The sequence below is a fragment of the Haliotis asinina genome, chromosome 5 (assembly GCF_037392515.1).
Source record: "Haliotis asinina isolate JCU_RB_2024 chromosome 5, JCU_Hal_asi_v2, whole genome shotgun sequence".
Lineage (NCBI taxonomy): Eukaryota > Metazoa > Mollusca > Gastropoda > Lepetellida > Haliotidae > Haliotis > Haliotis asinina.
In genome coordinates this window covers 55,141,461-55,167,860 of record NC_090284.1, presented here as the reverse complement: position 1 = coordinate 55,167,860, position 26,400 = coordinate 55,141,461, and the positions used below count along the sequence as shown (strand labels likewise).

At 37.6% G+C, this 26,400-nt stretch overlaps 2 protein-coding genes across 4 annotated transcripts in view; one reads left to right on the top strand and one right to left on the bottom strand.

Moving 5' to 3' along the window:
* Nucleotides 1-826, bottom strand: part of LOC137284851 (interferon-induced GTP-binding protein Mx-like) — a 32,848-nt gene extending 32,022 nt beyond the window's left edge. For both annotated transcript variants that reach the window (XR_010956924.1, XM_067816872.1), the window contains exon 1: nt 605-826. Coding sequence is in view for 1 of the 2 variants with exons in the window: in XM_067816872.1 (XP_067672973.1) it covers nt 605-668 (64 nt within the window). In the remaining variant the exon portion in view is untranslated. The remainder of the gene's footprint in view (nt 1-604) is intronic.
* Nucleotides 827-7,358: 6,532 nt separating this feature from the next.
* LOC137284848 (zinc phosphodiesterase ELAC protein 2-like) overlaps nt 7,359-26,400 on the top strand; it is a 28,462-nt gene continuing 9,420 nt past the window's right edge. The window contains exons 1-17 of one of the 2 annotated variants that reach the window (XM_067816867.1): nt 7,373-7,767; nt 10,452-10,502; nt 11,315-11,385; nt 12,004-12,068; nt 12,721-12,781; nt 15,192-15,335; nt 15,913-15,951; nt 16,680-16,741; nt 16,951-17,009; nt 17,342-17,402; nt 18,488-18,539; nt 19,336-19,486; nt 20,151-20,384; nt 21,461-21,576; nt 22,437-22,527; nt 24,129-24,267; nt 25,436-25,584. In XM_067816867.1, coding sequence (XP_067672968.1) covers nt 7,496-7,767; nt 10,452-10,502; nt 11,315-11,385; nt 12,004-12,068; nt 12,721-12,781; nt 15,192-15,335; nt 15,913-15,951; nt 16,680-16,741; nt 16,951-17,009; nt 17,342-17,402; nt 18,488-18,539; nt 19,336-19,486; nt 20,151-20,384; nt 21,461-21,576; nt 22,437-22,527; nt 24,129-24,267; nt 25,436-25,584 — 1,817 coding nt within the window. In that variant the 5' untranslated portion in view covers nt 7,373-7,495. Of the gene's footprint in view, nt 7,768-10,451; nt 10,503-11,314; nt 11,386-12,003; nt 12,069-12,720; nt 12,782-15,191; nt 15,336-15,912; nt 15,952-16,679; nt 16,742-16,950; nt 17,010-17,341; nt 17,403-18,487; nt 18,540-19,335; nt 19,487-20,150; nt 20,385-21,460; nt 21,577-22,436; nt 22,528-24,128; nt 24,268-25,435; nt 25,585-26,400 lie in introns of both variants that reach the window. The other variant, XM_067816868.1, reaches the window with a different exon arrangement.

Here is a 26,400-nt window from a genome sequence, read left to right as displayed (position 1 = left end):
CAAGGTTACGATTCAATCGTGACATATGTCAGGGAGTGCTTTGTGTATGTTATCTCTGGAGTCACGCGATGTTGACGATAACACACGGTGCCAGTAGGTAATATAATACGATATCAAGGCAGGAAATACCGAGTGGGCGTGAATACACTTTATCGCGTCCCATATAGTACATATAGTCACGCAAAAATGTAAGATATGATCCGGCTGTGGAATCTAACTGAAGTAAGTTTGGATAACGAGCGAAACAACGCCTCTTAGTTTTCAGCAATATTCCTCACTTGTACACAGACATTACTTTCATTTTGGGGTGTATAAAACTGATAGATAGTGATCCAGATTTTCGTTCACATGTATGTGTTTACTTCGCTGTTGTGAAGTGAAACAACAGGATATAGATGCACTTCTATACTGCCATATCACATCTATACTGCCAGACAGTCTGGTATTCCGCCCGACTGCATTAGATACCCTTGCTTGCACGACTTGTCCCGTCATCATAGTAAAGTTGCAATCACTAGCTCGAGTCAATTCTTTATAATCAGTTCGATCAAAATTACCAACATCGTTTTGCTTGGTTCCAGCAATAAGTGCTTCAAAGCCTTACCGGTATTGTCTGGTGACGGTGTGAGTGGTGAGTAATGACGATTCTTCTTTTTGTGTCCCCCCATCGTATCGCCTCGTCTACAGCCCTCTTACACAAACTTACAAAACTTGCAGCTCACTACTCTGATTTGGCTGTATAACGACAGTGGTTTTATACTGCTTTGTTCGATAGAAAACCTATCATTTTCGCTTCTCGGTAAATACGCGTCCTAGTTTCGGTTTCCATATAAGGTATACCTTCAACATGGCTTCTAGTACGAGTTGATGATAAACACATCCGATGCACGTTATCATTTGTGTGAGGTGGTTGTGAGAGAATAAAAAAGCTATTCAAGGGGATGTTTAAGGTTTCAGAACATAAAACATAGGTAGATGTATACAGTCAGGCCGCGTTACTCCGCACACGTCCGTTTTTCATCAAAAACGTTCGGATAGTGAAACGTACGGACTACTGAAATGAACTTTTATGAACACAACTACAGTAGGGTTACTTCCCTTTGACATGGCGATACAAAAACATACCAACGTATACAAGTTGGCTGAATGTGCGATGTGGTGTTTGGGGGCAAGAAATCAACTTTCACGTTGGTCAGTTTGACATTGGCATACTTGTGACTAGCAGCATTGTTACGAAGTGAGATCACGTGTCAACCACGTGATTGCATCTGTCTGTCAAACGATCATACCAATCACAAAACATATCCGATGTCCGAAATTGTGCTCTTGCCGATAGACTGTCTGAATTCTTGACCAAAATGTTTACACATAAGATCAAAGTTGGCTTCAAGGTTTTCTCTTTTTCTTTGTGCGGCAGTAATTTCACATCTTTTACGCCTAGGGGCGGAACTTTTCCATTATGACTGACAAGCGTCAGCTGATCTCATTTTGACACGATCAGTGTTTTATACAGGAAGTAACCATGACAGGTATTACTCCAACTAACCAAAAGTGAGACCAACTAATTGATCAAAATCACAAACTAACGACATCTTCAACTCGCAAGTGTCACTTAACAATTACCACTGAATGGGGCTCATGGTGTGAAGGGATTATCCGAACCTTTTTGATGCACCGCCGGATTAATGAAGCAAAACTATGTGTAATTAGCTAATCTGTTACCGCTGATTAACGTTCGGATACGGAGAGTGAAGCACCGGATTACTGAATCAACAGGTAATGAGTTTACATAGTAAACAAGATTGGTTACAGTTAGCTATCGTTCGGATATCGCGGGAATCGGATTGTCAGGGTCCGGACTAACGCGGCCTGACTGTATATGCAAAGAATCTAATTAACAAACCATGTATTTTTAGCAATGATAGGTTTTCAACACGTACATAAAACTTCTCGAGGTGACCCGATGAAAAAAAATGTTTGTGTTTATACCTTTATGATCCTTTGACACATAAATAACGACAAAATGATTGGAATCAATGTTGATTCTATGATGACAATTGCACATTTACAGGAAACACTCCCAAAACACTGATTTCCGTGCAAAACCTTTGACTGTCTGTACACACAATGGGCCACTCCTGTGGAGAGTTGGAATCAACATGACTCTGCAACGAAGCATTGAAAAGACGTGACTGCATATGACTGTTTATGTCCAGATATTTGCCTCCATATAAGACATACATGTATATTTTTAAATTGGTTTCTAGTATGTCACAGTTCAATGTTATCACATTTTCCTATACATACATTACCCCAGCGACCATATACATGTATTTATGTGAATAATAATAATAATATTGCGTGGTTTGATATCTGTCGTTTTACGTAATATCCTGTTTATTGAGAAGAAACATTTGTGCCAAAGAGTCAATTAGTTTTTAATACTATAGGTTCAGCCTGCCCGTCTAAACTTGTAACTGTGTTTTCATTTCAAACTAACAGTTAGGCCACTTGGACTTCTTTCTCCGTTTAGGCAATCTTGCAAATGCGTCAGAATGAGCGTATTTGGTTTTAGGTTGCTTGCAGCTCTATTCCTGACTAAAACAATGTGCAGGTCTCCGTGCGGACGCGCGAACCGGCGTTCTGTGTGGTCATTCCGTTAGTCGCCTTGGCTTATTGAACATCAAGTCTAACCCGGATCTTTACCGGGATGAGAGTAAATGTTTGAATCATATAATTCATCAATAGACTTCTCTTGCTGCATGGATCTGAAGGCACTGCGTGTTAAACATGATGACAACCTTTACCAGATGCAAAGATCAGCAGTTTGAATTATTGCCATATGTTTTTATTATGTTATTACTGTGTTTATTATGAAATAAGAATGAATACTTATAAGTGCATACTATATATGCAGTTGCTCTAGGACAGTGCCATGATTATTGTATGTTAATAATGTGCCATGTGCCGAAGATCACTATAATTTATATATGTCAATGCCGTGTTGGTGATTGAGAAAGCTTCACGGAGTTGCAGGAAGATCAACAAAAGCAAAAAATAATTAATTAAATAAATAAAAACGAAAAATAAACAAAACTTCTTTCTTCCGTTGTTTTCAACAACCTCCTCCATGCTAACGGAAGAAAACAACCCACTGTCAACAACTCGAAATGTGTTATATATAAAATAAACTGTGATTGTGAACAAAGCTACATTGGTGAAACATCACGACCCATCAAAACCCGAGTCAAAGAACATCGCACCTCTGTTAGTAACTCGGACAGCAAATCAGCCATCTCGGACCACATCAAAGAAAACCCTAATCATCAAATAGAGTGGTCTGACATCACAATCCTAGCCAACAACCAAATGGACTTCACCAAGCGCAAGCTCACCGAAGCCATTCACATCAAACGTCACAAGCCCAACATCAACCGTGACCAAGGATATTTCATAATGATTCCATCTGCTTATGATGCAAGCCCAATCAATCGTATAAACATCTCATCCTCCATTGTAATTCCTTCATTGTAACCCCATTTATTTGTACATGCCTGGCTTCCATTCACTTTCCTTTGTGTACTACTAGTTTCTCCAGCTTTCTGTTTCTCCAATCATGGCATTATGTTGCTCCGGTTGTGTGTGTGTCTCTCTCTGTCTCTCTGTCTCTCTGTCTCTCTCTCTCTCTCTCTCTCTCTCTCTCTCTCTCTCTCTCTCTCTCTCTATATATATATATATATATATATATATATATATATATATATATATATATATATATGTTGCTCCGGTTGTGTGTGTGTGTGTGTGTGTGTGTGTGTGTGTGTATACAAGTTCTGGATTTTATGCATCATTCCTGCTTCACAACGGTACACAAATCTGTACCGAAACGTCGCAATCACGCAATAAAGAAGTTGTTATCCATAACAATATTAATTTGTCCTATTTCAAGTCAACTATATTGTCAGTGACATGTATTTATTTGGGTTTTTGACATAATAACATCTTGTTCTGTCTTGTCCTATTTAGCTGGAGGGTCCGTTGTCGGCACAGATAAGTACTACAGATGAGTATACCCCAGACACGTAGTATGTTTCCGTATACCACATGTGCCCAAAAATTCTGTACACAGAAATGTAGGTACAAATCCGAAGTTCAGGCCTGTTAAGCATATGTAACTAAAATGTTGGCAAATGAAGGCTATATTCGTATAAATGCAAAAAAAGTTCATATATTTAAATACTTACATATACACCTACTGACAGCCATTTCACACTAGCGTTTAGAGCGGTGTCGGGGAACATTACCGAACAAGCGGTTATTACCGAACAAAATTCCATTTCCGTATTGTTTACTCAGTTTGCGCGTATCATGAAATGGAAACTTCCTCTACCTGAAAAACGAATGACTGCTCCTTAAATATATTGCAAAAGACGCAGAGAAGAAAACTCACGAAAAGGCAAAGCAACTTGCATCACATCCTTAAACGTTGTGCGTATATCCTCGATGAAATGGCTAAGCTAACAAGTCTTTGTCAATACTAGGATACCTCATTCTAACTATAACACCATCACGGTGTCTATTTAAGTGCTTTACGCAGTTCCAAACCATAAAACAAAGCTTTTTTAAACATACATGGACTGTACCGTCAGATCAACACAAAGCCATCATTGTGCAGCCCTTTCGTCCTTTACCGAACAAGCGCCATTGACCTCAGCAATTTTCCCTATTCTACATTATGCCTATGGCCGTTTGTGTCGCTTATTAGTTGATACTAAAATAAACTGTATAAATCAATTCATCTGGTTTATAAACCGTCAAGCCAAACACAAAACACGATCATTATGCGTGTCTCCATTCTTTAGTCGTAGGTGTTTGGAAACTTTGGAAACGTAATCTGATGAAAAATCACGATGATTTTCATAAAGGAATCGGTTTTATTGTACACTGCGTCCTCCCAAGCCAAATATTTAGTCCGCGGAACAACTTACTTTTACATCAGGAACATGTTTGTTGGAGCATGTCGATAAACGTGTGAGATATTCGACCGCAACCTCACAGGAATATCAAGGGCAGTTAACTTCACGACTTTGTTAGGAGTGGTTCCCCTTAGACTGTGCTCCATTGCCGACTGACAGGGAACATTACACGTCATCATAATTATTTTCACCCTTGTCCCCGGTGAAACACGTAATTCCATTACTTCCATGGCCAGTTAATTGTGTCTCCCATAAAATACGTCCACATATCCTAAAATACATGCAGGTTAATCATCTATTTAAAAGTAAGGTTCAGTGTAGATTATTATTATTTTTTCTGCAATCTCATTTTCCGTATGTTCCATGTTTTGTTGTTGTTGTTGTTGTTTGTTTTTGTTTTTGTATTTTTTTAATTCAGACGTGAAATAACAGAAATGTCACTGACGCTGTATGAATCAATGCCCATATGTGATCAAGTTGCTTTGCATTCAAAACAATTCAGTTTTCGCCATAACTGAAATAATCTTTCAATAAGAAAGCTACCAGATATGTATCATGTATCATGTATCAAGATGATTAAATAAAGTCACTGTAAAAGATCTACATTTGAAAACCTGATAAACAGATGCACACTGGAACAAACTTGTACACCGACACATTTCTGGAATACCTGTGATAGCACTATAAATCAATACAACACTCTGTTTTATGGACTTTCCTTTTGAGGGTTTTTATTCTGCTGATGTTTCGAGGAGTGACTGCTTACCTTCAAACTGCTGCATTTTGAACAAAAATGAAGAAATATTTCTGCTCTGTTTGGGCCTACTGTTTATTAAATTATTTAACTGACATCGTTCAATTATACGAAATTTGAATCAGATGTGCTTTGTATTGGTTAACATGCTACCCGTTTACCTAGCTTAACTCACCACAATTCTTTCAGCAGACTCGATATGGTCTGATTTATAGTTTGTACTTCTTTCAAATTGCTCTTTCACATACCTGTATTTTTCACGTTTCAGTATAGTGTAGTGATCAATGCCAATCAAGAAATTTTCAGTCAGGCGGTTAAGATCAGTACTGAAAGGATTTTTGTATTTGTAATAACTGATGCCCGTAAGTCCCCATAATCCCCAGCGTCGTGGCCTGCCTTTGTTTGGGGTGGCTATAACCAGTGTCGTTCAAAGTTGCACATGCTACTGTCATGTGAAGAATCGTTCACGACAACTTTGTTCCATAGAGAACAAGAAAACCCATCCGCCGTACGTACGTATGAAGGAGTTATCTGGCATGTAGTTACTCAGCACCAAACCTGCCCAGTAACTTGTGTATCACGTGAAGTGTGTGTGACTCATATATGCGTAAATTGCGTGCATATACCGGCAAAAATTATTTCATTGATGCGTTCATGGAAATATTTGAATGGTACATGTGCGACGTGTTTTACCTGTATTTGGTGTGCACGTGGTGTGTTTTACCTACATGGCCACAGGAGAATGTTATCATCATTAACTGACTGTTGATATAACACATCAAACAATAACATATCTGACCTTGTTTACTACGACATGTATACTCTTATACATATGTAATATATGAGTTATAGTTACACTATTATCCTATACTGTTATTGGACGTGTATCTGGTATATCAGTATATTGAGTGAGGACGCTTTTGAATATTAAGGTAAGACCACACCACTATACACAGTACGTCGTCTTTTTATTTTTCATTCTTTCTAAAATTACAGCATTATTCGGAACAAACTCTTCCTGAAATTGCAAGCAAATCTACATGAATTCCTTTTACCCATGGTGTCGAGTGAAAAAACAATCGCGGATGACCTAGCTGCACGTTTCAATTATTGCTTGGCTGGTTTGATGTTCAAAACCACACTCAACATTATTCCAGCTAAATATTGGAACGGACTAAATTATACAAATTTCAGTAAAATGTGGACTTCTGAGTATGTAATATGAACGAAATGGCAGCACTTGTGCATGATCACTCGTCATAGAGGTCGTCAGCCGGAACAGTCCGACGTCACTGTTCGGTAGAGCCGACAAGTCTGCAAGATCGCCTCAAATATTTGCCTGAAACAGGTTTACTAGGCGGGATTAACTATAGTCTTCACATAATTATGATGCGCATTGAGAGGTTCATTGCATGTATTAATTATCGTTGTGTGTGACAAAACAGGGTAGGTTGGATGTGGTGTTAGCTGTTCGGTAATACCCGACACCGCTCTACCTGATATGGCACAAATGCTTCTTCGGTAATTTACGAATTTCAGTTTTTCTCTCTTTAACCAGGGTATCTCCATGGATCGTCTGCTTCCCAGTAATCAGGGAAGAGTTATTTCCCTTCCAGCGGTTTTCTTCCAATAAGTGGAATTTGTATACTTCCGGTTTATCTTGCACGTGAAAGCTAAGTGTTGCATGTGAATTTGTTTTGACGTCAATTTTATATTAAGGAACATATGCAGAATGGTACATGTACACACTTGATTTAAAACTGGAATGCTTATCAAATCACACACGGTGTTTAGTATTCAACGAGTGTTAGTGAGGTTTTCCAGCTCAAAGCCAACAGAATTCACCGATGTAAACAAGTGGATATCAAAAGTTGACATAATGCCGAGAGTGAAAGATGAGAGGAAACTTCGCCATGTGAAGTATCGAGAAAGGATGGGTGATAAGCTGAAGGCTCCTTCGTTCGTAGATGTTGTTGTCATTGGGAGTGGAGGGAGGGGAAGCCCACGCTCTGTCATTATTGACACGAGCATATCCAAGTGAGTATGTTCCCCATGAGCTATGGTTAAACATTGGTTTACTAACAGTGGTACGCAGGCGTCATCAGTTTTTCAAGCCTGAGATCAGTCCAACTGGCTGAGTATCCTCCAGACTAACTATATCCCAAAGTGAGCTGAATTCGACGTTCTGGTGATTTCGACGATTGCATTGCTAGCGTTATATCCGGGTGCGCGCGCGATTGGAGTACAAAACAGTTTCATCGGTAGGGTGGATGCTCAGTTCCTGTCGTGAGATGTTTTATTGACAATTTAAATCCAAAAGTTAAGTTATGTAAAGAGCAAATAAACATCGATATTATTTACCCAAGATCGCTAATACCACTTCAGATTCAAAATCACTTGCCTGTTTAACAAAAAAAATGCCGAGGGAAATCCAGCAAGATCAGTCGTCTGCTGTAGATAGGTTATGTATTAAACAGGAAGCCATGTGATCAAAACACTCCCTGGCTGTGCAGAGGTAAAAGTAAGACTCATCATGGAAAACACATACAAAACATCCGGATCTTGTAAGTGGCTACAAATTCGCCGATATGATGGCATCAAAGCTATTTTTGTAGGAAACTCATGATATTTTTGTGCGAAGTAGATGACTATATCTGTATCAATCAAGGTTAGCAAAATCAAAACTGTAAATGATATTTAAGATATAAATTATGTTCTTGTCTTACATTGTCGAAAACCCCTAACACCGGGATACTCCTGAGAGGATCCTTGCTGTGTTTTCTTTCACAAATCTCAATTCACGTACAATTAAGTGACTCTAGATTAAACTGATAATTTATGAGGGAAAGAAAATATGCAGACTGTTGTTTGGGAGTAATTTGTTTTTTATTTCCTATAGCTTACCAAATATTATAACGAATGAATTTGTTGTTGTGGTGTCAAAGACACATGATCATCAAACTTTGCTCAAACCAAAATATTCTGTTGATGTGAGACCCAACTCTGTATAATTTTGTATCCTCATTCTCTGTTTTTATACTGCTCATCATGATGCATGAAGATCGGTGTATGAATGGATATGGTTATGGTATTGCTGACATCTCAAACTTGTTTCTGACAATGGAATAACAATTGTTTTGAGTCTAATTATGAAAACATGCTACCATTCAGTAGAGAATATAGGGTTCATCATTATATTTTGATTGTCTTTTGTAAAAATCAACACTTATTACAAATCATTGATAAACTGAGTGTAAAACTGAATTTCTCTTGTAGAAATATTCATGTTGTAAATATTTCCCTCATTATACTACAAGCAGAGATTCCTTTAATTGATTTTGGATTAATATATCATTATTCTAGAACAAGGCCACATTGTCACTGCTAAGTAATTCCAATACCTAAGCCAGGTTTACATATGTGTGAATTTTATTGATACGTTATCCTTTGCACGAGTGTCCAAGGACATGTACATGTATGTAGTTTTGCATTATGATGTTTGGGGAGTATCCTCGCCATGTTTGCTCTTGGAAGAATAAATAGGTGATCACTTGTCTGGATATTTTCCTCCAATATTCCAGGATGGGCCACAAACGTTTCATCATATCTCAGTTGTAATGATTGATGCCCATGCTGTTGATCACTGGGTTGTCTGGTCCAGACTCAGTTATTTACAGACTGACGCCACATAGCAGGAATATTACGGAGTATGGTATAGAACTAAAGTTTTAGCTGCACATGGGAAGTGGTTCTAGTTTTCTCGAAGCATATGGAAATTATGAATTATCACTTTTGAAACAACGTTGCTCATTGCACAACTAAATCTGATGGCAACCAATAGCAAATCTTGAATGTTTGCATCATGTAAGACATGTCACTGGTGACATCTTACTCCACCAAATCAAGATTAAACCAACAATATTTTAACACTGTTATCACAAGTTTTCATCCCATGTATATGGATGATGCGCTCTGTATCAAGAGCTGGGGCATTCCAGACTTTGCCAATCACTTTGGCTGTGCTGGACTCCTTATTTCACTAACATGACCTGGCCTTCTTTGGGATTTTGCTCTTATGCTTTGTTGCTATATATCATTTAGTCTGAAAACTTATTACCTGTACTGGGAATAAATGTCAGTTTAGAATGAACATCTGCAAGAGAATCATGTTGTGCTCAAAACCATGTATACTCATGTAGATCTGAGTTAGAATTTGTATTCAGTAATCCATGGTTGTTGCAAAAAGGTGACTAACAGGCGGTTAGGTTTGCTTACGTGGTTGACATATATGTCATCTTATCCCAGTTACATTTATTGAAGATCATGCTGTTAATCACTGAATTGTCTGGTCCAGACTCTATTATTTACAGACCACTGCCAATTTTATAAAGTAGGAGAAAATGATTTTGTTATGATGATGTTCTAAATTATGAATAACAAACATAAATATTATGGATATTTTTACATTTTGCACTTTATACAACCTGTTTTTGTCTTGTGCATCAAAGTTATGACTGAAGGTTGCACTGGGTGTAAGTGCAGCTACATGTAGTTTATATATTTCCTTGAATTGAGGCCTTTTTGATCAATTGATGCTTCTTTACATTTTGCATTTGGGCTGGCTAAAATGATCAATAAAATTAAATATTATCGATATCAAAGTGATGAATGATTATCTATAGAAAAATTCTTATCAATAGGAAAATTTCTTTGTCTTTCAGGTATCTCTTTAATTGTGGAGAAGGAACACAAAGAATTGCAAATGAACACAAGTTAGTATATCACTTTCACCCTGTAATTTTGAATTTCCTGCATGATTTGTAAAGTGCATTTCCATTCTGATATGATTTAATTAAGATCTGATAATAAAGTTTGAAAGATGAACCACAGTGCATTCCATGAAAGTTCTTGCTGTGTGCGTTTTCAGCCTCAAATCTAAATTGAGGATGCATGGCATATTGAGTTGAATATTTTGAATATATGTGTCTTGAAGCAGTGAAACATTTCTGTGTGTCTTCACCATGTTCACAGCCTCAATTCAGAAATTTCTACTCTCTTATTCACAGATGTCGTATTGATGGTTGATTTTTCTGACTGTAAATGTCTTTATGTGTTGTAAACAACAAGTTGTGTGAAGAATTCATAACTGTTTAGAATGTAATGGAATGGCTTTATTCATTTTCATTTGGATATTGGATATTCTGAATATACATGTTCAATTGGAACTTGTGATAAGTCCAGATTGTTTTAAAGACACAGAAATATGATGTCGAGTTCTAATTATCTTTTACATTCATTTCAAGTTTTTTAGAAGCCTCACTGCTGATTGACTGATTAAAAATGTTGCCCAGTGTGATCTCCAATGAAGGAGATATGTGATCATCATGTACATAGACATCCTCACAGTTTAAATCATGAAAGTTTTAGTTTAACATTCATAGCAACGAGATGGAAACAAACACACTTTGAAGATAATTACTTTTTTTGTAATGCATTGATGCCTTATAATTTTCAATTTCTATTTCATCAAATCAAAATGATGCATCATAAATTGATTGCAATGACATCCTGTTTCTGTCACCAGGGTAAAGCTTGCTAAACTAGAAAACATTTTCATCACATACAAGAGTTGGGACAACATTGGAGGATTACTAGGTGAGTTCAGCTGTAGCTTTCATATACTGAGCGGAAAAAGTGAAGTGTATACTGGGATGTTCTTGTAAAAATGAATTTTCATTATACACAACAAAAACAAATATCAATATATTATTCAGAGTCCAACTTTTTTCTGTTCAGTGTTTATGAATTGGTCTTCAGGAACCCATTTTTATTGCAAAGGCAATTAACTGAGTTAGGCATCCAGTAGATCATTGCTTAGAATGTCAGTCACTGGATTATCCAATCCTGCTTTGATTCGATATTTGAATACTTATTCAAATTATTTGCACACAGCAAGAACATGTTTTTAACTCAACTCAAGCAGTTTTGATGAAGCTTCAGTGGTTGCTGCTGGGCGAATTATCCAATGAGAATTGTTGTTAGTAGACATTGCCAAGTAGATGATGAATTTGTCATGCTACAAATGTTGACTCTGAGAGTTAAATGAAATTTTGCTGGATGAGGCACAAACAAGCAAACAATCAAACAGTGGTCATTGTGGCACAGATCAAGTCATTGTACACGTGTCCATTATTTATTCCCAACATCAAGTACCATTATGTTTAATGTTTTTATCAATTTAGTGTTAATGAATAATTCTTGCGACATTTGCAGGCATGTCCTTGACCCTGGACAGCATCAATGTTCCAAAGATCAACATACATGGATCCCCTGGAGTGGTTAGTGTCGTAAGCAGCGTCTTTCTGAAATAGAGAAATCCATTATGTAAATGTAGATATCTATTGCACCTTGGGTATAACATATTTAAGTGTGTTATGCACTAGTAAATCTAAATATTTAACCAGAAGAACACTTTGTGTAATTACTGGAATGTGTTATTTGTAATAGTTAGCTTTTTAAGCATTATTGATGCTTGTAGGTCATTTCTCTTGTGAGTGAGTAATATTGTACACCGCTTTTAGCAATATTCCAGCAATATGATGGCATGTGACAAATGGGCTTCATATATTGTACCCATGTAGGGATTCAAACCCGGTGTAACAGGCCAAGCTTTCCCTTACCAAACCCTTCTGTGGAAACTTTGGCCAAGGACACATTTCTCCACCCTTGAATCAACTGTAATAACAAGGCATCTGTGCTTTTATGATCCTGGGTCACACTCCTCGAAATGATTGAAACCTTAAGATGATTGTAACTCCCATGCTTTATCATAGAGTTACAACAGTTGTAGGACAATGTGTGATGCTCATTTCTGGTGTCCCTCCGCTGATGTTGCAGGAATGTTACTGTAATGGTGTAAAATTTTACTCTCTCACTCACTCCTATTACCCTCCTTTTTTTTGCCCAGTGACCATTTTTTTTCCACTACAGGAGAATATCACCAAGTCCTACAAAAACTTTACAGCTGCTTACACTACCATTGCTCAACTAGGTGAGTGAATTGCTGTTTTCACTGTTGCTGGTACTAAAGTAATGTAAGATTTGATAACAAATCATGTAAGTAGGAGCTCAGTGGACCCCAGACCTAGTATATCCATAAATCTTATCTGTGGACAATATTTACATGAAACAGAATACATATTGCATAAAATGCTTCATTTATGCAGAATTCAGATCTCATATCTGGACAGTGAATATCAGTTACTGAAAGTTGAGAATACACAGTACCATGTTTCAGTGATCAACCACTTCAACATGTGTGTTTTACATTTCAGTATTCTGTATAGAACATGGTAGAACAATTGAAGCCTTGAAATTTAGTTTCGTTGTCTGAGAATTGAGGAGAAAATACACTTGGTACTCTTAATCTCTGCATCTATGACAATGTCAGTCAGGAGTCATGACTGAAAACATAGTTATAAAGTTATGAGGGTACACATGCGAGAAAAGACATTTTTACAGTTAGTAAACAGTGTGTGTGTTTGTATGCATGCATCATATTAAGAGGAAATGTTCTCATTCTGGATTAATGGAATAAGTATAACTCACTTTGTCAGTTGACATATATCCAATAGTAGTTTCAGTATTAGGAAAGTAAAATATGTTATGGATGACAATGTTTTTGTTGTATGATCAGTGTTGATTCATATACTTTATTACCCACACAGACTGGGATTAACAGATGATTATTTTTGTGATAATCACACATGCATTTTATTGATTCTCAGCATTGATTGGTCAGCTAAGCAGAGAAGAAATATGATTGGTTGACAGCATGACTCCTTATGATTCAAGTTCATTGATAACTTTTTCTGTGTCACTGATAATTAGAGCATGCTGAACTCACACATTCTGAGATTCCAAAAAGAAAAAATAATGGTTAAGAATACGAGTACTCTTTTTATTTGACATTATTTTGCAAAAGATTAGTGCTATAGATAATTGTTTGTTTTTTTTTCAAAATAAATAATGTTACATATAAACAATTGCATTGTTTGTAAACAAATGTTGTTGCCATTAGGCTAATTCTGATCTTGGAAATGTTCACTCAGTCTCTGACAGTGGAGTTCCAGCAGGTCCAGCACATCAAATGCAAATATCCGGGCACAAAAGTGTTCAATGAATAAACAGTTACTCTTCAGTTGGTGAGGAACAACATCAGTCCATCAATAAAGTATTTACTGTTAAATCCTTTTAATGCCACTGTTCTGACCACTCATTCTCTGCCTCAGACTGCTACCATGAGTCTTTTTTGTCATTCTGTACATACACTATTGTCAGATGCAGTGTTTGGTGGTGTATTTCGCTTCAACATCTCTATTGACATCTCTGTTAGTCGACCATATGCTCCAAAGGCGTATTCTTCCCATTGACTTGAATGTCTACTAGAGTTATCTTTCTTAGGATGAGGTGACAGTGACATGCCTTCCACAGACCAAAATGTTGTTTAATCTTTTATCTTGTTGAGTTTCTTGACAGAAAACGTTTTCTAGATGTGTTCATTGGACGGTAGTCTTTTAGATTCCCAACTCTTAACCGCTGACGCTCCCAAATATTGACAAGTTTTTGCCAAAGTGTATTTCGACACTACACCGACACCCATGAATGAATGATGTTCAGGCGCACTGACTTGACTTGACCTGACTGGACCAAATAATGTTTTAGCTGTTATTAAGTTCAATGATATTGCATTAAAAAATCATGTCAACAAATGTTGATACGTTATTCCATAAAAGATAGTTTTGTTGTATTTTTAACAGTTTTACAAGGTACTATTTGCCATAACGTAGTTGTGTTATTAACACTGGAGATTAGGTATAATATGCACATGAATTCGAATCAGGTATTTGAGATCGTAAATACTGTCTATGGATGGTTTTCATTATGAACTTTTATCTTTTTAAACTACATTATGGGTAATAAGTAGAAATACCAACTCGGTAGTCAGTACAAAAGATTTATATGCCTTCAATACAACAATGTTCAAGGCTCATCAGTGTCAGCATTATTTCAGCTTGGGCATATTTCCCATAATCACTCGTACTGAGGTGGTTATTCTCTAAGTCGCTTGCAAGCACTCTTGCTTCATTTTCACTGAAAAGATGTTGGTTCAGCCAGCCGTGACATTGACATATGCTCTCTCTGCACCCAAACCTGAAAGTGACTTACTTTTTGTGCAGATGATAAGAAATACACCAACTTAAAATAGTAGGTCAGAACCAGAGAAAATTTGAACTTTCTTCATTTATGGATTTTGCAATACAACTGGAATATGCGTACTGTGTCAGTGATGCTTGAAACAAATAACCACAACAGACTTATTCACAGATTGCAATGTAAACAGTAAAATATTTCTGCATATCATGTGTAGCCATTTTTTACCATTTTTCAATTTTCTTCAGAGAAAAGAGAGCTGAGTGAGGGTGATTTTTCAGACTCTGCATTGAAGGTAGAGTATATACCTCTGTATAGCAATGAGAGAGAAGGAGAGGCCACTAGCCAGGACCACACCCACGATGGAGAGAGAGCTGCTGCTGACGAACCAGGTGATCTGAACGAACCATGGCTATAGTTATGCACAAAAAATAGTGCAGCTTTTTCTGAAATAGTAATGGATGATTCCTTTGTCTGGATTAGTTTTTCTGTTGTTTTTTTTTAATATTACTTTTACATATTTTTGTGGTGATGATAAAGTTCAAACAGAAAGGAGATGGCCTCTTTTTCAAGCAGGGTACATCTTAGGCATGGAAGGATGTTTTGATTTCTTAACAATTTTCATGTCAACTTATATGTTGAAGGACTGAAAGTCTGGCAAACTATATTTGTACATGTACATTTGAGGCAGTTTCAAAGCTTATTGGTCACTTGAAGAAATGTTGTAACATGATATCTCTTAACAGGCATCCCTACCGATATAATGCTTTGAGAACACTCTTTACAATAGGGGTGAACACTATATATACCTCAGTATTAGAAAAACTGCTGTATTTTGCCATCGGTTTGGTATACCGTAATGCAATCCAAAAGTTTGGTATTTTTGGTTTTCTTACCATCATTTTATTAGCCTTTTAAACCCATTTCTAAATTGTCTAGAAATGAAATCATTTTGTCCAAATTTGACAGGTATGCATGTCTTTGCTGGCAGCCACTACTTTCTCCGAAGTAAGTTCTCATGCCAAACCCGAAAAGGACCAAACTGAAGGCCTTGTTGTATATCTGCTGTACAGTGGTATAAGCGTACTGTTTAACCTCAAATTTATAAGCTTGTGGGATATAAGGTAGATAAACCCTTGGTTTTTAGAATTTCAATGAAGTCTTATCCTAAAGTAGACATCTCTTTCAACCATATGTTTATCTCCTAATTATATCACCTTACTGTATTGTTTGATAAAGGACTTCGATTTCATCCAAAGATTTACTACATCAAACCTGAAGCCTCACATCACTAAAATTTCTGCAATGTCGGATGTTCCATGTTTTCATTGTGTTTCAGTTAAGTGAGATCAGTTAAGTAAGCACATCAGTTCCTTTGATGAACGTTTAACCACTGTGCATCCAAACTGTTTATGTGCAACTGATCCATATATCTTACATGGAGATCGTTCATAGCATATGGGGTGGTGTGTTCCCCATATGGATGTGTTCCCCGCCATGATGTTGCTGGAATATTGCTAAGAACAGCGTAAGACCACACCCAGTCAGTCAGTCGGTCTTAGCATATATTACAACTCCACTTCCTCGACCTGGGCAGTGTTTCTTTAGAGATAAATGAAAACCAGGTATTAAAATATTTTCATTCATTGGTATCATATCTTACAAGGAATACCTATTGGTATTATCACCGGGACCTGATGATCTGTTTATCATGTCTTTATTTTGTCTCCCTTCAGAAACCAAGAAGCCAAGGTTATTAAAGGATGTGGATGACATAGCAGTAGCCTATTTGTGTCAGGTGAGTCCATTAGCAAAAGTGGGAACATTCTGTCAGAGCATCCAGGTCATGTCTCTCTATCACCCAATATTATTATATTGGTGAGAAGAATCTCCAGATGTCAATACATAACATTTATGCTGTGCTGCACAGTACACATTGTCATCTCACATAATCGGGATACAAAGAAATATACCTGCCCTTGCTTTGATGTCCATTTACTTTTCCAGCTTCATCCAAGGAAAAGGAAGATTAACTTGGAAAAATGTGTTGATCTCGGAATAAAGACGTGAGTTGTTATCTCCCTTGAACATTAAGAACACAATGATTTGTTATTGTTGGCCAAGTATTGTTCCAGTTTCTGTTGATATGTGATCTTTGAGTAATTGTCATTTAGGTTCGTGTTTATCATAACAAAGAGATGTTTGTGTATCAGGTGTTTTGGCTTAAGTGCTAAGGTGTAGACAATGGAAATATTTTAACAACAGGCAATATCAATTTCAAAATAGGCTGATGATTTCTGATTCAGGCCTTTCTTTTTTTTTGTTGATATGATTGATATGCTCTGGTTTAATGTTGATCAATTAAACTTTCATGAGATTTGAATGGCTTATTTTTCAGGGGACCATGTTTGGGACAGTTGGTGGATGGCCATTCAGTGACATTAGATGATGGCAGAGTGGTAAGTGACTGCTGGTGGAAGGTCATTCAGTGACATTAGATGATGGGAGAGTGGTCAGTGACAGTTGATGGAAGGTCATTCAGTGACATAAGACATTACCCTTCTCTTCTCAGAAATAGCATCCAATTCCCAATATCCTCTGAGCTCTTATGTATCCTGTTCTAACCGTTTTCTCGGCTCTGGAATCCCATTCTTATCCTCTTTTCAACTTTGATATCCTTTTCTTATCCTCTTCTCACCACAAGCATCCCATTCTTGTCCTTTTCTCAACTCTGACATCCTCTTCTTTGCCTCTTCTCACCACAAGCATCCCATTCTTGTCCTTTTCTCAACTCTGACATCCTCTTCTTTGCCTCTTCTCACCACAAGCATCCCATTCTTGTCCTTTTCTCAACTCTGACATCCTCTTCTTTGCCTCTTCTCACCACAAGCATCCCATTCTTGTCCTTTTCTCAACTCTGACATCCTCTTCTTTGCCTCTTCTCACCACAAGCATCCCATTCTTGTCCTTTTCTCAACTCTGACATCCACTTCTTTGCCTCTTCTCACCACGAGCATCCCATTCTTGTCCTTTTCTCAACTCTGACATCCTCTTCTTTGCCTCTTCTCACCACGAGCATCCCATTCTTGTCCTTTTCTCAACTCTGACATCCTCTTCTTTGCCTCTTCTCACCATGAGCATCCCCTTTTTATCCTTTTCTCGACTCTGGCATCATGTTCTTTGCCTCCTTTTTCTTCTAGCCCATGTCAGACCTGGAATGGGGTATCATTTCAATGTTTTAGTCTAGTTGTCATCTTTGACCAGCTTTTGTCTCAAGTATGCCAAAACCTTTCTGTATTGAACAGCGTTCAGGTGTAAAATAATGTCATATGACTGTATCATTTTTAATCAACAACTTGTGTTCGATTGTCAAGTATGAATGAGGGAACAGTAGTTCTAGTGTTGATTCAAGGGACATAACTCAAGGAAGTGAGGCTTGATATTGACTATGAGAGATGACTAACACTCTTTTTTTATATGTTCTTTTGTTTTTTGTTATTAAATTTGCATCACTTTCATGTCAATATAAAACGTGTGTTCTCAGGTTCACCCAGATCAAGTTTTAAATCCGGAGGAGAAGAAACAGCAAATTTTGGGCAAGTGTATTTAAGACACACCAGTAAAGGGATGTTGTGTGGCATGTAGCATCCCTGTCACACATCAGTGACTTCTTTTCCTTTGACTTACTAGCCTGTGATGTTAAATGAGTTGATATAAAAAAATACTCGAGTCTGACCACCCTTTAGTCGCCTCTTACAACATGCACAGTCACCTTTTATGGCAAGCATTGGTTGCTGAATTCCTATTCTACCCCGGGACCTATTCTACCCCGGGGTGAACTAAATGATTAGCATTGTTCTATTAATAGTGTTGGACCTTTGGACAAATCTTGCAGATTCGTAAATGGTCAGATGTCCACAACCCCTAGCCTCATTGTACGACTATATATGTCACACTGACTTTGACTGAAGTTGTCATTTCACAAATCACACATGTTTGATGTTAGTAAATTTTACGTTTGTTAATATTTTCAGTGCCACTTACAAGAAGGGTTAAATTTGAAATGAGTGTTTATTTCTTATTCTATGGGGTAAGGTGAATTTTCAGTGGGTCAGATGGACTTCTGCTACTTTGGAAAGTCATTCATGAACACTGTGATAGCCAGTCGTAATTTCCACAGTTGACAAATTAATGAATGTATGAATTTTGCTTTTGAATGACCTTCTCCCTCATCCAGGAGATTTTTATGGGGAGGCTTGGTTACAGCATTTGTTTAGGCAAGTGAGTGAGTCTGTAAGTAAGTGGTTTTTGACCACACTCAGCAGCATTTCAGCTGTCTAGTAGTGAGTGAGGTATCAAACATCATATCTGACTTCTCTGGGATGATCACAGTTGTGGAGTGCCCCCATGATGGCTTCTTGGCACCACTGACTTCCTGTTCCCGACTAAAAGAGCTTCAGAGTGCAGACAGCGTGGAAGTGATCGTACACATGTCCCCAGCTGACATCGTCCATACGGAGAACTATCAACAGTGGATGCGCAGGTAGGGTCAGGCCCTACTGGGTTCATTTATTTCTTGTTGATGGATCATTGCAAAATTATGCCCAAAATTTGTCAGGGGTTACAATTATATTTTATATTTTTTTACTTGTAAAATCATGTAATTATATACCATGTTTATTAATGAAAAAAGAACTTTGTGTAGTTGTATATACTTTTTGTAGAATTTTATGTACATTGACACTCTTAGATCTGTAATTGCAGTCAGCCTTCCACTTAGGTATTGCCACTGTTTTGCAAGGCATGGGCAGCGTGTGAAGACCATAAAAATTTTATTTTGATACTGTTCAGGAATTTTGTGTGAAATGTTTAATTCCACCACCAGGATCAATCAATACACTTCATGTATCATTACCACTTACAACAAAGTTTGACCAAACAAGCCAAGCTTGATGTGTTGGGCAAAGGGGTAGCTTAATGGTTGAAGCATTGGTGTGTCTCGTCCAAGGCCCAAGGTTGATTACCCTTCTGGGTACAATGTGTGAAGCCCATTTTCTGGTGTCCCTGCTACAATTTTTCTGGAATATTGCTGATAATGGCTTAAACCTCACTCACTCCGACTTAACATGTATTGGATATTTGTGCCAGTAGATGATTTTATACTCCTTCCATTTGTCAGTAATTTGTGTAATTTTCTTCCTGAACAGTTTTGGACCAGGCACGCAGCATATCTTCGTCAACAGCACCAACACAGATGTGTCCCACCTAGCACTGTATTCAACACAAGCCAAGCTGAATCTGCTGCATCCCACTATATTCCCCCTGTTACCTCAGTTCATGGATCCAACACAGCTTGGTGTGGATGATGCATCTGATTCGTCTTCAATCTGGGGCCATACGTGTCTCAAGTATCAGCTGCGGCCCAAGAAGGAACTCTGCAGGTGTGTAAGAGAATGCCAAAGACTTCCATGCCTTTCTTCACATGTTAGGGGCAGTGGGATAGCCTCCTGGTTTAACAGTATGACAGTCATGCTGTACACCCAGGCTCAATTCCCCACCTGGATACAATGTGTGAAGTATCAGGTTGGCTGACTTGGTTGACAAGTGTCAGCGTATCCCATTTAGATCGATGTAGATCGATGCACATGCTTTTGATCACTGGATTGTCTGGTCCAGATTCTATGATGTATTGACTGCTGCCATGTAGCTGGAGTGTTGTTAAGTGTTGCATGAAACAACAGATCAAGAAAACAACATTTCTTGTGTCATCCGCCTTGATATTGCTGTTATGTTGCCTAGAGTGGCATAAAACTACAAAGGGAGGTGCAAGTGCTTCTCACATGCCTACACCTTTTTACAGACATCTTTGATGTTATCCTCTGCTTGTCTTTGTAGTAGAGATTTCCAAGTTTATGTCAGTGCTTACCATTGCACTGAGCAATATTCCAGCTGTATGGCACATAAATCTGGTCTCCTTAGTTCCAAACTTTGTCAACTGTGTGTGACATACAACTTTGACAATTTGACTGCTCAGAAGCAATACATGCTATAAACCATACAGATGATATGAGGGTAATAGTATGCCATTGATGCATTTGCAGTTCACAATAGCATGAGTTGACTGTTGTGCAGTGGCAACAAAATTGCTCATAAGTATTGAGTAGTGGGCGAAATGATAACATCAGTGGACATGTACTGGAATGGTACAAGTTTGTAAAGTATTGATACAGCATGATACACTAATTAAATTACTTATTACATGTTTTGTGCCACTCCCCATCCGTATCCTTTTTCAATCAGACATTGAAACATGAATTGAGTTAGCTTTTTACTAGAAATAGCCACACACAACATGCATCTATAGCTAGCTCTTACCTGCTTTGAATTATTTGTAGTTAAAAGTTTGCTTGGTGTTTGTTGTAAAGATCTGTATTGTTCTACATGTCATGACCTATGTATTTGTGGACATAGAAGCAAAGGGAACATTAAACATAGCTACCTGTTTTGTGTTTTCCAGAGATCAGTGTTTCCAGCTGGACAGAGAACAGTTTGTGAAGGAGGCTATGGATATGCCCAATGTCCCCCAGTTGATAGAAGATGTAAACAGCAGGCTGAAGCATCAATCAACAGAAGGTGTGTTAATTTACAGTACATGCAGAGGATGATATGCCAGACAGAGTTATCTCCCTTATTTGTCTCTAGGCCTTGTGGTAGAATCACACTCCACCAAATCTGCTGGAATTTGATGAATTTGTTTTGTGAAATGTTTTTCAATGTGTTAATAATTATCACAGTTTAATAGCCTCACATTTTAAACTGTGATTATATTTTCTGCTATTTGTACATGTGACAGTGAAATAGATTGTATGACATTATAACTTGTTGACGAGGGGGTATGGGACGATGTACCTCGATTGTTTTTCTTTAATGTTCCCTGAGCCCGAACCTGTGTGAATGAAACGATTCAAATCTTGCATCTTCCTTTTATTCCTGCAGATATTGTCACAGTAAAGTGGCCTGGGTGTAATTCCCCTTCTTAACATTCACAGGGACTGCATTTGAATGTTTTGTCAAAATTTATTTTTTGAAATGCGAGGCAAATCTTTTTGTAGCCATTTTGCAGACACTACAAGAAAACCAGATCTAGAGCTACCTCCCTTCCATCAATTTGCATTGGGATATAATTGGTAATTTCCATCCATCATGCATGATTCAGTGTTTTTCAATATATAGAACTACTAAAACAAAGTACCACATGAGTTGCCATTGGCAGCAGGGTACATTGAAATGTGCCTCACTTGTAGGTGGGGTACATTAAAAATGATAGAAGAGTGCTTAGCCAATCAGAAAATGACATTCATGTGTGAGGTAAGATAGGTTTTTTAGGTGGCTGGGAAAATTTTCTAAAATTCTTGTTAAAAAAGAATGAATGTTTGTACACTGTTTTCAGTGAAATTGTGTATATGTCTGAGGCTCCTTCCTTTCTGTTACAGGGCCAAAATACCCAGAGGTGGTATTCTTAGGCACAGGTTCAGCTATTCCAAGTAAACAGAGGAACGTCAGTTGTATACTGATTCATTTAAGGTTAGATATACGTTCAGTACATTCACTTCAACATGGTGTTAAGATTTACTTAAAGGTCACATGCAACGTAAAACACAACTGTGCAGATTATGATGCCTTTTGGTATGCAGTTACTGAAACAAATCATCAAAAATGCCAATTCTACCTATAAAGTTGAAAAAAAATGCGATGAGAAAAAAGCCTGCAAAATCAGAGTTCAAACGATTCACTAAATGTCCCCCAGCGCAGGGGGAAAAAGTGGTTTCAACAGCTGTGCTGCGCTGCACCCATAATGCATGTGCTGGCAGGGCGTGAATAGTATGCATGTCCGGAGTATGATGTCGTGAGCAGTAGTCTAATCTTGGTTGTGTACACAAACAAGTAAATAATCAACTTGTTACATAAAAAAAACTTGTTGATAGTGGTAAGCAGCTTCTGTCACTGAGAAAGCTCACTGTCTGGTTTATTGACACCTATATGTCTGCCTGCCTGTCTGCTAAAGACAATATGCAATACACAGCTTCAATCATTGACCACATGCAATTTGAAATTAACACCTATCAGGCTATACGCCATAAACAAAATAAATTTATGACTCATGCACCCCAGTCCTATCTCTGCCACATTATGTAATTAGGCAAACATACATACACATGTACACATGACATGTTTTTGTCTGTGGGTTGCAAACAAACTACATCCATTTTTCTCGGATGACTGAATCTGACAGAAACTGGTGCAAACTCTTGTCAGTTTCAAGTCCTGGTTTGTACTTGGATGAACGACAGACTCCAGCCACGCAGTAGTTCACCATCTCTACTGATGTGATTTTTGATTGGATCACATGCATATTCAGAGAACATGTGTTTACAAATCCCAACATCTCGATATGCATTCTTTATGGATAACTTCCTCTAGTGTAAATGATTTTGTTTGACAAAGGTATATCAATCCATACTGAAATGACGCATCAAGTACAATAAGTGAAGTTGTTATCCATAAAGAATCATACTTTCTTGTTACTCGCCATACTTCTGAAATGCCCATCAAACAGAACTTTCTGTAATTTTTTATACAGTTCTGGTAAAGCCAGACACCTTTCATCAGAAAAACATTATCCCAATGTTGATTTTTTTTTGTCCCTACGCCAGTTTCAAACATCTCATTTCTGATATTCACAATCTTTTTCAGTTATCCCCAACTCAAAATCTCACCAAGTTGCCAGCAATCCATTGCACTGAATTTCCTTGGCCTCTCTGCCCCTGTCTCTTGCTCCATTACAACTCCTGACTGAATATTCTTCAAAGTTCTTTATACTTTAGGCAAAGGAATATCATGTCTACCAGCTAACTCTTTTTGTGTTAGCCTCACCCCCTCTCAAAATCATCTAGAACCAGCTTTCATTTCTGTTCTACTGTCACATCTGTCATGAGTACCTTAGTCATCAAGAGTTTGCCTCCCATATTAGGACACAAAGATTTTTCTGGTAAAATTGTAAACATGGTGCATTCACTTCAGTATTGTGCATTCGATTCAACTATGGTGCCTTCTCTAGAGCTTTGTGCATTCACTTCAACATGGTGTGTTCACTTCAACAAGGTATTTCATCGTGTTATTTGTAGTGAGGATAGTGCTGTTGTGCTGGACTGTGGAGAAGGAAGTGCTGGACAGCTGTATCGTCACTATGGTGACCTGACAGACGACGTCCTGTGCAAGATCAAGGCAGTCTTCATATCACACATGCATGCAGACCACCATCTTGTAAGTGATAATGTAACAGTAAAGTGTTTCTAATATCTGTGTCAAATTATCAAGTTAAAGGGTATGTCCATTTGAAAATGTAATGGTGTATTCAAATTTGTGTAGACTGGATGTCTTGAACTTAATCTCTGGTCTTTTCCCATTTCATCTATATTTGTTATCTTTTACACTCAAATATTAGAAACTGGATGTGAAGACTTCTGTCTGAAACTTATTTGGGAGTTTCAGGTATCCATATTAAACAAAATAGTGACTGTTATGACTTAGACAGTAAAGATATACAGTACTTCAGTGCAAAACATGTCACAAAGGCTCTCTAATAATATGTCTTAATGTAATTGGGATTAATTAACATGAATAGAGTTGTGATGATATGCTCATGCCACGATACAATACGTATCACGATACTGGTAGTCCGATACATACGATATGATACGTATCACGATATTTTGTCCTTGTATATAGAAAAATAAAAGTACTGGAAAAAATGTGCTGTTATGTTATCATTTCAGGGAAGGTATTCTTCTCCCAAGAAAAAAAATTAAAACGCATCATCATGAAAGACATTTTATTAAAAATGTTTAGCATGTGTCAGTAAAGTAGTGTTTTCCCAAAAAATGGAACAACTGGCTTTTTTGCACAGATAGCAAAATAAATTTGTGAAAATTATCTCAGTCGGAGCATGTCCATGACAATATTTTCCACGAAAATCTAAATAGAGGGGGAGACAGTGTTTTCATAGACTGCTAAGTATGCAAGTATCGTGTTGAATCGATGCGCGACAACCGTATTGATGTATCGTATCGTGCAGTTCTTGAATTGCGATAACTTGCGTATCGATTAATCGTCACAACTCTAAACATGAACACCTTACAGGTGCAAGCTGATAACTCTAGGCACATTAGCATACTGAAGTGTCCTCACTGAACGATCTTTGGCATGTTGTATTGACAAATGAGTAATTTTAGTAATGAGTCTATTATTTCTGCTATGATAATCTTTCATATCATGATGTGTTTTCAAAAAATATATTTGTTGGTTTTCTCATCTCCAGGAAACTTTATTCCAGGTCACCAACAGCTTGACACAATAGGTTTGACCTTATCTCATCGTGATTTCTCTGAACATGCTTTTTTGGTGACAAATAGTAGATCTGTTTCTTTTTAAGGGCCTCTTTAGCATTTTGAGTGAGAGAAGAAATGTGTACAGGAGAAGAGACCAGACTTCCCCCAATCTAACTGTAATTGCCCCAAGATACATGAGACGATGGTTGGAGTTCTACAGCAACAATGTGGAGACATTCAAGGACCACATAACGTGAGCCTCGCTTCACAGATTCTGTCCATTGGGGCAGTGGGGTGGTTAAAGTATTCGCTTATCATGTCTCTCATCAGGTTCGATTGACCACATGAGCACAATGTGTGAAGTCATTTCTGCTGTCCACTGCCATGATATTGATGGAATATTGCTAGAAGTCGCTCAAAAAACAAATTCTGTAGGTCATCAGGCCTGTCTTGTGTCAGTTGTGGTCACTGATTGCCTAGTCATCTAAGGCACCACAGTTTGCTGTTATGGGTTGCATTGGATGTTGGTTTTGAAACTGGTTCAGGCTGATTAGATACTTCCTATGAAAATGTTAGACTCACTAGGGTAAATATAGCCATTTACTTCAGGCAACTGTTCTAAACTAAATTTGGAAAATATTCCATAGTGTTTAAAGGTACTGTTTACACATGAACTAGTGTGTTGTAGAACATGTTCATAATGTTGAAAAGATTGTTGTATAAAATATCGTTGAATAAATGATAAAAATCAGTGAAAATTGGTGAATTCTTAAAACTTTACACCAAAGTGCAATTGTTCACATGCACGATATTTGCACATGCTTTTCAGCAATTTGATGCATGCTCCTTGTGCCATTCATCTCCATAACGTTGGCTGTTCACTCCCAAGTTAGTAGAGAATGAATCTTAAGTGTAACCATATATATATAACCATATATATAGTTAGTGTTTTTTTGGAGTGTAAAATTTTGATGGGAAGTATATTTCTATGTTTTTTTAGCAATTTTCCCACCCATGGAGGTTCAACCAAATGTCTAATTATATAAACATCAGAGGGCTACATCACTTC